This window comes from Physeter macrocephalus, chromosome 6 (assembly GCF_002837175.3).
Source record: "Physeter macrocephalus isolate SW-GA chromosome 6, ASM283717v5, whole genome shotgun sequence".
NCBI lineage: Eukaryota > Metazoa > Chordata > Mammalia > Artiodactyla > Physeteridae > Physeter > Physeter macrocephalus.
In genome coordinates, this window is record NC_041219.1 from 72,700,759 (window position 1) to 72,713,898 (window position 13,140).

Here is a 13,140-nt window from a genome sequence, read left to right on the forward strand (position 1 = left end):
ATAGGGAGGGTGGGAGGGAGGGAGACGCAAGAGGGAAGAGATATGGGAACATATGTATATGTATAACTGATTCACTTTGTTGTAAAGTGGAAACTAACACACCATTGTAAAGCAATAAAGATGTTAAAAACAAAACAAAAAACAAAACAAAAAAGTTAAGTTTATAACAACAACAACAAAAAGACTAATATCTTGGAATTCTTTATACAGTCATTTATATGGTCATTAAAGAAACCTTTATTTCAGCTCTAAGAAGAGACATATAAATGGTTCTCACTTGTCTATTTTTTTTAAAAAGAAACTTTATAAAAGAGTTCCTACTTTTTTGATGTTATTATTTGAAAATTAAAAATGAACTGAAACCCTTGGCATTTTGTAGTGTTCCTACAAGTAATTGTTTTCTATTCAGTGTGATTGTAAGAGTTTCAAGTAATTGGCCTTCTATATTCCACAGGATAGTCAGGTATTTTGTTTTAAAATTTCTATATATCAATTCATACAATTTCTAGTTATATTGTTGACTAATACTGCCATATGTGTATATATATACACATACATACACACACATATATTAACTGAAAATCTGGCCAGTCATAGAAGTGACATTTGACGTTCCAAATTCTTTCTTAACATCTTTATTGGAGTATAAATGTTTTACAATGGTGTGTTAGTTTCTGCTTTACAACAAAGTGAATCAGTTATACATATACATATGTTCCCATATCTCTTCCCTCTTGCGTCTCCCTCCCTGCCTCCCTCCCACCCTCCCTATCCCACCCAAATTCTTAATCTGGTAAATGTAAACAATGCAATACAGGTCTAAACATGAGTAAACAGAACAGATACTAATAACGAAGGATGCATAAAGAAATTATTTCAAACTTGTATTTGTTTTGCTTTGTTACCATCATGGATTGGAAGTATATTCTTTTTTAATTTTTATTTATTATTTATTTATTTATTTATTTTTGGCTGTGTTGGGTCTTCGTTGCTACTTGAGGGCTTTTCTCTAGTTGCAGCGAGCGGGGGCTACTCTTTGTTGTGGTGCACGGGCTTTTCATTGCGGTGGCTTCTCTTGTTACAGAGCATGGGCTCTAGGTGCGCGGGCTTCAGTAGTTGTGGCGTGTGGGCTCAGCAGCCGTGGCTCACGGGCTCCAGAGCACAGGCTCAGTAGTTGTGGCGCACGGGCTTAGCTGCTCCGCGGCATGTGGGATCTTCCTGGACCAGGGCTCGAACCCGTGTCCCCTGCATTGGCAGGCTGATTCTCAACCACTGTGCCACCAGGGAAGCTCTGGAAGTATATTCTTATGGGAAAAAACTACTTTGATCCCAGAACAGATAGGCTGGATCTATTGAAACGCAATGAGTCAGACCCACAGTCTAACTAAAGTAAAATTCCATAAATGTGATCTTACTATAGAGCTTACACTGATGAGATTTTAACTGTTCCATTCCTGTATACTGTTATCTATGTTCAAGTTTCATTTGTTTTCTAACAGATTGATTTTTAAAGTGTGGCTTTGCAACCCTCAGAAACCAAGGAACATTATTGTTATTATTACTATAATAACATTTGTATGGAAGACGGTAGCAGCTGTCGAGTCCACGTGCAGTGTGTAACATGGATGACAGATGATAGGCAAGCGTATTAGACAGTGTGCAAATAGAGTGCCTTAAAGAGGGCACACCCCCATACTGTTAGCTTAAAGCAATGTCTGTAGGATAATCTCTGCCGGCTAGTTTCTGCCATTTGATTCGAGTTACAGAAGAAATCTGACAAAGTTGTCCACAGTCTTGTCAGCTATTTTCAGCAAGAAGAAAGCGCATGCTTGGACTGGGAACAATGGCGGCAGAACAATGCAAACACATCGGCTTTGTTAAAGGGTCCATAGCCTTTCCAAGAGCGACTCTATTATGCTGTGGTCAGTGCCTTGCCTCTGTGCTCTAATACAGCGGTCCCCAACCTTTTTGGCACCAGGGACCAGCTTCGTGGAAGACAATTTTTCCACGGACCGGGGTGGGGGGATGGTTTCAGGATGATTCAAGCACATTGCGTTTATTGTGCACTTTATTTCTATTATTATTACACTGTAATATATAATGAAATAATTATACAACTCACCATCATGCAGAATCAGTGGGAGCCCTGAGCTAGTTTTCTTGCAACTAGATGGTCCCATCTGGGGGTGATGGGAGACAGTGACACCCGAAGTGTTCTGTTTATGTTCAGTTTACTCCGTAATCTCGCTTTGGTTGCCGTCACTGCAGAAAACCCTGCTTCACAAAGATAGGATGTTGGAAATGGAAGCAGGCTTTTCAGTGCTTTTGTGGAAATCTCAGGTTATTCCGGCTTGACTTTTATCCAGAACGTATGGAGATTTGAAGTTGTCTCAAACATACTTTTAAGGCCACCATCATTTGCAATCTCAAGCAGTTGATCATCTTCTAACATGGACAAAGTCGATTATTCACAAATAGGTCGCAGATCCATTCCTTCCCAGTTCAGGGGTCTTTTGTGGTTGGGAAGTAACGCTCAAACTCAAACTCTGGCCAGTAATCTACCTCTAGAAAGCCATCTCACTTCTGTGTATCAGAGAAGTCGTGTGTGCTCTGCACCCATCTCCTCACAGAGCTGCGGGAACAGACATGAGTTAAGGGCGTGTACTTTAATGTGGTTGATAATTTTAATCACATCCTGCAAAACACTGTTAAGTTCAGGTGACATTTTTCGGCTAACCAGCATTTCTCTATGGATGACACAGTGCATAGACTCATTCAGAAGCGACCTCTTTGACCTGAGTAGTGAAACCAGAAAGCCATTCAGTCAGGGCAGCAGCAGCTCCGTCTGTGCATATACTGACACAAAGTGACCAATTCAGTTTTCCTGTTACGTAATCATTCAACGACTGTGGTGTTGGTTGGCAACAGAAGTGCACATAACATATCCTCATGCACGTCCTCCTGAAAAATATATCGCACAAAACAAGCATTGTTGCCTTGTTGTCAATATCGGTAGACTCGTCAACCTGGATTGAGTACCTCGGTGACTCATTAATCCTCTCTAACAACTGTGCCTCAGTATCCTCTGCTATTTCCTCAATTTGTCTAGTTATGGTGCTAGCCGAGAGGAATATGTGCCACCTTTTGAACTGCAGCCTCTCCTAAAAGTTCACGACAAATGTCCTTAGCAGCAGGCAGGATCAACTCTTCACCAATACTAAGGGCTTCTTAGCTTTAGCAATGCGGTTAGCCACTAAGAATGATGCTGTCAGTGCAGACACATTTGAGGAAGTGGTGGCCTTCAATAATTGCTTCTGTTCTTCGTGTTCATGTTTTTTTCTTTTGAGAAACTCCAAAGGCTTGTCTTTTAATGAAGCGTGCTTGGTCTCCATCTGGCGAAGCAGTCTTGAAGGTTTCATGGCTTCGTTGGATAGCCAGTCGCCACATATTATACAAAGCGGGCTTGGAGAATGTGAATCACCTGTTGCAATTAACCCGTATTTAAATAGAACTCTTGGTATTTTCTTTTAAATACAGCTTTCATTTTGTTGGCAGTCTTAGAGTCTTCTGCTGTCTCATCATTGGGTCTTTCCCCCTTTTCAAAGAAGCTCTCCAGCGACATTTGTTTTTTACTCATTTGTGGGCTCACCAAAACTGTGACTGAGAGAAGTGCGGGAAAGAGGCGCGGACAGAAGTGGTAAATAAAATAATGGGTGGGCCAGGCAAGGACTAAAATAAGTGGATTCTGACTTAAAACCTGCCACCAGATGCAGCTGTAGAATTGAAGTACATCAACTCACTTGCCACTATAAAGTCTGCCACCAGATGCAGCTTAATTGTCACTTGCCACTCACTGTCAGGGTTCTGATACGAGTCTGCAAGCAGTTGATTTGTTATGGTCTCTGTGCGGCCAGACCTCTCTGCTAATGATGATCTGTATTTGCAGCCGCTCCCCAGCGCTAGCATCACTGCCTCAGCTCCCCCTCAGATCATCAGGCATTAGATTCTCACAAGGAGCGCGCAACCTACATCTCTCGCATGCGCAGTTCAGAGTAAGGTTCGCTCTCCTATGAGAATCTAATGCAGCTGCTGATCTGACAGAAGGCAGAGCTCAGGCAGTAATGTGAGCTATGGGGAGCGGCTGTAAATACAGATGAAGCTTTATTCACTCGCCTGCCACTCACCTCCTGCTGTGCGGCCCGGTTCCTAACAGGCCACAGACCAGTACCAGTCCGTGGCCCAGGGGTTGGGGACTCCTGCTCTAATACCTCCAAGTGCATACTACATTCTATCAAAAATGTCTTTCTTGTTTTTTATTTTTTTAAATTTTTATTGTGGAAGATTCCATACATACAGAAAATATGAAGGAATAATACAACCACATCTGTATACCTGTCACCCAGATTCACTAATTAATATTTTGGCACATTTGCATTATATATCTATGCTTAAACCACACCAAACCGTTAGGAATCAAGTAAAGATTTCTGTATGGATCTATGAACAATGAATATAACCTCAGTAAAATTAACACATCTAAGGAAAGAACAATGATTTGTCAATATCTAACATTCATTCTATATTTAAATTTACCTAATTGTCTTAAAAATGTCCTTTCTAGCTGAGATTTTTGTTTTCTTTTTGATCAGTAGTCTGTTAAGTGAAACTAAATGGTAGTGGTCCCATGTGGGCCATCTCGTTTAGACTTAACAATGGCTGACACAAGATGGTTTGTCTCTATCTTAGCCTGGAGATGTGCCAATACAGGGCATTTAGGATGGCTTTTCTATCCTCAACACATGGCTTCATCCCTGACTTGAAAGATGGCAGCTCCACCCTGTAATCATGGCACAGAGGTGACACAGAGGAGCACACTGTCCAAGGGCATGATCCAGATGCTGTGTACACAATTTCTGTTCACATTCTATCATAAAGAATGTAGACACATGGTTCCGCCTAGATACAGAGACTGAGAAAAACAGGCTTTATTCTTGGTGGCCATGAGTTTAGGTTTCCCTGGACCTATGGGTCTTGTGTCTAAAGGAACAATGGTTTAGGGGCAGTAATTAGCCATCTCTGCCGTGAGATGTTCCTGGAAATGACTGCGCTCTGATGAACTATAATAAGACTAATACATTACAATATATTGATATGCTTAGACATATTTCAGGTAAGACTATTTTTCTCCTATACTAAATAAGCCTCATATTATTCACATTTATTTTGAGCTCATCAGTCTATTTTTTTAGGTTTTCTTTCTCCTTTCTTGTCAGGGTATAAGTTGTCAGCGCTCATTACTGTAACTATGCTTTCTTCCCTAATTTTCCTTTTCTTTGTCATCAAGTTTATAAAAATAAACTTTTATAAGTATAACATACATGCAGAAAAGTTCACAAGTCATAACTGCACAGCACGATGAAAACAGTGATTCATGTAAACACCACTCAGATCAAGAAATGGAATATTGTTAGTATTCTAGAAGCAGTTTTGTGTAACCTTCAAGTACTATTTCTTTCTTCCAGAGATAACACTATTCTGACCTTTAACACCATGGCATAGTTTTGTATGTCTTTGAATTTTATATAAACAGAATCATATAATATATGTTCCTTTCGGTATGGCATCTTTTGTTCAATATCATGCTTATATGATTCAATGGTGTTATTGCATGTAACAGTAGTTAGTTTTCATTGCTTATGGGATTGTATTAATATATCATAATTTATCCATGTTATTGTTGATGAACAATTGGATTGCTTCTACTTGTTGGCTAATACAAATAGAGTTGCTATGATTATTGTATTTGTCATTTGGTCCACATGTGTATGTATTTGTTAGGCATATATGATTCCTGGGAATAAAACTGATGAATTATGGGATATTTGTAAATTCACTTTTCTTGCCTTATTGTACTCGGACTTCTAGTACAATGCTGAACAGAAATAATCATAAAGAGAATTCTTGCCTTGAGCTGAATCTCAAGAGGAAAACTTCAATTACTTCACCATTTAGTATGATAGCTTGCATTAGGATTTTTGTAGATATAAAGGAAATTCTTTATAATCCTAATTTTCTAAGGTTCTCTCCTCATGGGTGGGTATTGAATTTTATCAAATGATTTTTCTATATCTATTGAGATGGTTATAATTTTCTTTATTCTGTTAACTAATTAATTAATTTTCAAAGCTTGAACCAACTTTGCATTCTTGAAATAAACCCACTTTGTTTGTGATATATTATCCCCAAATAACCCATGTATCAAAGATGGTCACACTGAAAATTAGAATATATTTTGAACTGAATGATAATTAAAGTATGACATATGTCATGTCAGAAACACAACATTCATATACTATTTTTTTGGTGTTTATCCCAGATTCCAGCATGCATACTTGATTTACTAAAGTCTAATATAAATTGTTACTTTTACAACTTACTGGACAAATCATGGAATTTAGAGTACTTTAACTCCATTTACTCCCCTCCCAATTTTTGTGCTATTGCTGTTGTTATTATAGGTTAATTGTGTCCCTCCTAAACATATGTTGAAGTCCTAACCCGTTGAAGTTGTGAATTGGAAACTGGGTCTTTGTAGATGTAATCAAGTTAAGATGAGGTCATACTAGATTAGAATGTGCCTTAATCCAATGACTGGTGTCCTTAAAAGAAGAAGGAAGTATGGACACAGATATACAGATGTGAAGATGGAGGCAGAGGTTAGAGTGACGTATCTACAAGACAAGAAATACCAAGGAATGCCAGCAACCAACAGAAGGTAGGAAGAGGCAAGGAAGGATAATCCCCTAAAACTTTCAGAGAGAGAGTGTTTGGCCCTGGTGACAACTTGATTTGACTTCTAGTCTCCAGAACTGTGAGAGGATAGATTTGTTGTTTTAAGCCACCGAGTTTATGGTACTTTGTTACAGGCCCTGTGAAACTAATACAGTTGTCATGTATTTAAATTCTCTCTATATTTTAAACCCTATGAGGCAATATTAGTATTGTTTTGTGTAGTGAATATTTATTTATGTTGATCCATGTTTTGACTTCATTTTTTTTCACTTCTTCCAACCTCTCTGTGCATCCTTCTAAGATCATTTTCTTTCTAGTTGAAGGATTTCCTTAATGTGGGTTTGCTGTTGATGAATTCTCTCAGCTTTTGTTTGCCTGAGAATGTCTTTATTTCACCTCATTAAAAAAAATTTTTTTTAATATATTTATGGCTGTGTTGGGTCTTCATTTCTGTGCGAGGGCTTTCTCTAGTTGTGGCAAGTGGGGGCCACTCTTCATCACGGTGCACGGGCCTCTCACTATCACGGCCTCTCTTGTTGCAGAGCACAGGCTCCAGACACACAGGCTCAGTAATTGTGGCTCACGGGCCCAGGTGCTCCGCGGCATGTGGGATCTTCCCAGACCAGGGCTCGAACCCGTGTCTGCTGCATTGGCAGGCAGATTCTCAACCACTGCGCCACCAGGGAAGCCCTCACCTCATTTTTTGAAGTTGATTTTTGCTTGGTATAGAGCTCTAGGATAGTTCTTTTTAGTACATTAGCGCACTGAAGATTTCATTCCATTGTCTTCTGACTTCCATTATTTGGTTTTCTGAGGTTTTATTATAATATATAGGTGTAGTTTCCTTTGGATTTGTGCTGCTTAGAATTTATTTTTCTTGTTTCTGTGGCTTGATGCCTTTCATCAATTTTTGAGATTTTTGTCATTATTTCTTTAAATATTACTTCTGCCCCAGTCTTGCTCTTCTGTCCCTTTGGGACTCAAATTATAACTCTACAAGACCAACTTGTCCCCAATCTCTTTTTCTAACCTGCTTTGTTCTTCTTTTTCTTCTTCTTACTTTTCTATTCTTTCCTTCCTTCCTTCTTTCCTCCTAGATTTTGGAATATTTTCCACTCCACTTCATTTTCAACACTGCTTCCAAAATTCTCTTTAAAATGCAGATATAACTCTATAAGATGCCTGTTTAAAAACCTTCAGTGTCTCCTATTCTGTCTGTCCTTCATCAAACATGTATTAAACTATTATGTGTCATGCGCTGTATTTAGTGCCATTTATGTAAATTAAAAATACATCAATTATACTATACATGTTTTATGAATTAATATATATGTAATTAAAGTGTGATAATGAGGACCAGAATGACTTATTCCTATTTCATATCAGAACTCAAAAGAAGATCAAAAGGATTTCAAATATATGGGATTTTTGGTAATGTGAAGCAATATGACAAAATGTTAGCATGCATTTAATCTTGAAGGATAAGTACATGGGTGCTTTTAACGTTACCCTCTATATTTTCTGTATTTTAACATGTTTAAAAAACAAAATGTGCTTGGTATAAAGTAAGCATGAGATGTGTAGAAGTTTCTTTAAAATAATCTTAATTGTTAGTCTCTAAGCTCTTCTATAATATATTTGAGAGGCACAGTTAAAAACAAGGCAGCTATTCCCAGTAGAAGAGTCACATGCAACTGAGATTCTTTCTTCTGTAACTCGGCAAACTAGCCTATTTATCACTGTAGAGGGGAAGAAGCAGGATTGAAGAAACTATGAGTAAAATTGATGAATTTTTGTTTTATCTCTTTTTCTTCTTTGTCAGTTATTGAGGAGTGTGCTACTGATAGCAAATAGCCCAATGGTAGGCAATTAAAAAGAAACTGGCTAATTAACAAACAAGGTAACTTTCCCTTGAAGAATCATGTTACATATTTTTTCAAGGAAATGAACTGTTGATTCAGGGACTGCTGTTACCCAGTCAATGATCAACAAGTCATTCATAACATCTGTCTCTTTGTGGCCATCTTTCTCAATTGAAATCAAAGAAAAACTCTTAAAATTCTGATGTATATCTGTTAATATTGAAAATTTAATGAATAGAAAATTTTAAAAGTATGTAATGATGACCAGAGACCCTGAAGGTATCAAAGCAACTCTCTTTTAAAATTATCATTACACAATATACAAATACAGGACTTCCCTGGTGGTGCAGTGGTTAAGAATCGCCTGCCAATGCAGGGGACATGGGGTCAAGCCTTGGTCTGGGAAGATGCCACATGCTGTGGAGCAACTAACCCCGTGTGCCACAGCTACTGAGCCTGTGCTCTAGAGCCTGTGAGCCACAACTACTGAAGCCCGTGGGCCTAGAGCCCATGCTCCGCAACAGGAGAAGCTACCGCAATGAGAAATTTGCGCACCACAATGAAGGGTAGCCCCTGCTCGCCGCAACTAGAGAAAGCCCACATGCAGCAATGAAGACCCAACGCAGCCAATAATAAATAAATAAATAAATAAATTTATAAAAAAATATACAAATACAGTGAAATTTCTGTTGAATAGAAAAAATTACTGAATAATCAAGGTGAGTTGCCACCACTATAGAAAGGTGCAACAAGAAAATTTGAAGTCAAATTTCTCTGGAAAACAAGTTGTTCAAAATAAGTAAAACAGTGAAGGCTATCATTAATTGGCGAAAAACATGAATGTACTTCTTGGAAATCTCACATCTAACTCATAAAGTACCAAATATGTGTGTCTATAAAATATATATATGTATATTAAATGTATATGTGTATATAAAACATTGCTGAAAGAGCTCTTTAAATATCAGACACAAGTCTCTTACTTTACAGATGAAGAAACTCAGGCACAAAGGTATAGGATACTTAATTTTAGGCAATGGAATACATTCAGGAATTTACAGAATTTCCATCATTCCACTTCTGAAAGGTATTATTTTGGAGGATGCTTTTTCCCAACCTGTGTTAGCATACTAACATGGTGGTTCTTATACTGTGTGTACAGAATCCTGTGATTCCAGAGAGGTGTATCAGAGGTCACAGGGAAGGAGGAAAGAAGAAGATGGGTGTAGTGGGTAGTCAGAATCACTCTTCATCTTGGATGGGTCTCCTTTTATGCATTTCATATACTGGGATTCTGCAAAGATTTCATTTAAAAAAGCATCCTTCTGCTAAGTATAGGTTTGCAAATCATGATAACCTCATGAGGATACAGCTGCTCCATGAAAGTCTCTCCACAGCTTAGAATCTGCACTGTGTCTAATCAGTTCTTCTTAATCATTTGGCAGCATCTGGTGAACCTCATGGACTTTCTTGCCAGAAAACATCATATAGGCATACATTTTTTTCCTCCAAGTTTAGCCAGATTCATGGACTTCCTGAAGTCCATTAACAGATCCTGGGCTAATAACACCAACTCTAAAAGCTTTATTTAGAGGATTTAAATAAGAAATTTCTGGGTGAATAAGAATTTGGGAATAATATTAGAGTGTGTTTGGAAAAGATGGATATTTTTTAGCACAGCTTAACTTATGGGACCAATTTATCCTGCCTAATGAAAAACAAAATATACTTTTGACCAAACTTCAAGAAGCCTATGTACTCTTGCTGGCCATGCTGTTCTTTGGATTCGTTGATGCACTCAGATATGTGCTAGAGCAAATAAGTGAAGAGCTCACGGTACTTGCTTTAGAGGCCATCTGTTCTTGAGGATATGAATACTTTTTAATACTTAGAGACTTTTACAACTTAACCACCTTTTCACCAGTTCTACACACACACACACACACACACACACACATACACACTCACCACTTACTCTCCACGTAAGTATCCCTTTGACTTACCTGGCTGGATCAGGCCTGGCTGACTGAGACCTGGGCTGTCTGTCTAAGCTGCATTCAGTCATGTAGGTGTTGTGAGGATCAATCAGTGGACAGTAAGGATGTGCAGAGACATTAGGACTGTGGCACCAAGGGCTGCGATTGGGAAAAAGGGTTGGTGGGATTTCTTTTTCTCTGTAAAAGAAAAATTAAGCCCAAATTGAACCCCAAAGGCACTTCATACAGTGGCATTAATCATGAAAGCTCAATTAGAGTGAAGACATGTTCCAAGACCAGAGAATATGGCTTTTCTAGACTTTGTGGGCAGCACCATTATCACATCAGAAGCATTTGCTTACAAATGAATAACATAAATTCTGTTCTTTCAGCCACAGCCAGCTCTTGATCCGAGATGAAAATTCTAGATGATGCAAATCTTCCTCCACCTAAGCACTGCTAAAGGTATGGTGATAACTTCATCTCTGCACTACTCCACGGCCTTACCTCTAACAGCAGTACTGTTATGGAATGAAAGGACCAGAGGGGTCTTAATATCACCCAGGGGAAATTGCTGCCTTTATTGTCCCACGAGTATACCCTACTTGCTCTGTGTTTTTATGTTTTAAAACATAAAAGCTATTATGGTTTTTATGGTCTTATTCAAAATAGGAGTTTTTTGGTCTTTATTGATTTACCTATTCATCATATATCTACTTGTCAGCCAGTCACTCCCACCAGCTCAGCCCTTATTAATTGTGGGAAGGACTCAATTTAAAAAAAAAAAGAAAAACTTTTACCTTGTAAGAGAAGCTCGAACTTGTTCCACCTGATATTTTGAGATACCTTTCTTAGATTGATCTTGTTTTTCTTTAGTGGTAGTTGTAGCTGCTGGCCAATGAAACATGTGCCTTTGAGATGTTGGACTTACTACTGAGCACCTGTCACATTCAATGTCGGTCTCTAATTTCTCCCATGCTTGCTTCCAGTGAATAGGAGTGTACCAGGCAACAGCCTAACAGAAATGATTTATTAACATGAAATACTATTGGAGTTAGATAGGTTTGTTTTTTTTTAATGACATAGGCTTATTGCAATAAAATTTCAAAGTCAAACTGTAATGTCATTTACATACTGTGTAAGGATTAGTGAAACACATGATGAGGCTATAGTAAGACATCCTGGCCTTAGTTTCCAGTTGTGAAAATTACAAGCTGCAGAACCTCAGGCAGATTAGTCACCTACTGTCTTGGACTGTGTCCTCATATGTAAAATGGGGAGGGTGGTGGGGAGGGTGTTATATGAGGATGTGGTGAGATTCAGTTAAGCTACTGAATGTTGTAACTATGAAGAACTGTGCAAACAGTAGCTGTAATATTAATAAGTTAAATTTTTAATAGTTAAGACTATCTGTCTATCTATCTATCTAATCTTATTTGAGATGGGGAAATGGGCATTAGAACTAAAGACATGGAAAGGAAACCACATTCTCCAGGCTAGAATCCTAGGTGGGCAGGTTTTTTTTTTTTTGTTTCCTGAATATGTGGCATATATGTGCACATATATGTGCAAAAATTACTCAGAAAAATCATGTGTAGGGACTAATAATTATGTTTTTGTCAACATGAGAAAAGTTAGGCACCGAAGTGTGCCCTATCATTGTACTTGTTCTCGTGATCTGTTTTTAGTTTATAAAATTAGAAGTTTGGGTTGATGCTGTAACCATTGCAAAACCCTTTGTTTGCCAGCTAAATAGACATAAAAGCAACACAAGGCAAGTTCAGCTAGGCTAGGCCTACAGCAAAGAAAGAGAAAGATGAAATCTTTCTTAAAAGGTTTAATTTCATGGATCACAGCAGGAAAACCCCACTTTTGCTTCAGTTCATCAGTTAGGGATTCTTTTTTGCAGCTCAAACATAGATATTTGCACGGCAAATATGTTTATGATCTTTTGAGTGCAACCTCTCTCAGATTGTAAGCCTTTCCTAGCCAAGGGCAATATTTTATTTCTTCCTGTATTATAGGGGGCTTAAAAACATCTGATGATAATGACAGTGATAATGTGATAAAATGATAAGTTTTAATTTCACCTCTGGAATGTTGACCATATGAACCTTGTAGGCTCTTTGGTCTGGTTGTATTTTACTTTTGCCATTTTGCCTATCATGTGACCTTAAGCCAGCCATTTAACTTTCCAAGCACCATTTTCTTCCTTTGTAAAATGCTTAAATAATCTGAGAATCAAAGGAGATAATGTACATATAAATAGCCCTTTGAGTTCCTACTGCACAGGAGCGGTCTGTTCCATATCTGAATCTCTAATAGAAAACAGTGTATTGGGAAAGTCCCAGGCATTGAATCATATAAGATGCCTATTAAATTTTTTTTTTTTTTTTTTCTTTTTGTGGTACGCGGGCCTCTCACTGTTGTGGCCTCTCCCGTTGCGGAGCACAGGCTCCGGACGCGCAGGCCCAGCGGCCACGGCTCACGGGCCCAGCCGCTCCGCGGCA

General features: G+C 38.4%; 1 protein-coding gene across 2 annotated transcripts in view; it reads right to left on the bottom strand.

Moving 5' to 3' along the window:
* LMNTD1 (lamin tail domain containing 1) overlaps nt 1-13,140 on the bottom strand; it is a 468,403-nt gene that overhangs the window by 10,189 nt on the left and 445,074 nt on the right. For both annotated transcript variants that reach the window (XM_055085516.1, XM_028491104.2), the window contains 2 exons: nt 11,431-11,645; nt 10,658-10,828 (listed from right to left, as the gene is read on the bottom strand). In XM_055085516.1, coding sequence (XP_054941491.1) covers nt 10,658-10,828; nt 11,431-11,645 — 386 coding nt within the window. The remainder of the gene's footprint in view (nt 1-10,657; nt 10,829-11,430; nt 11,646-13,140) is intronic.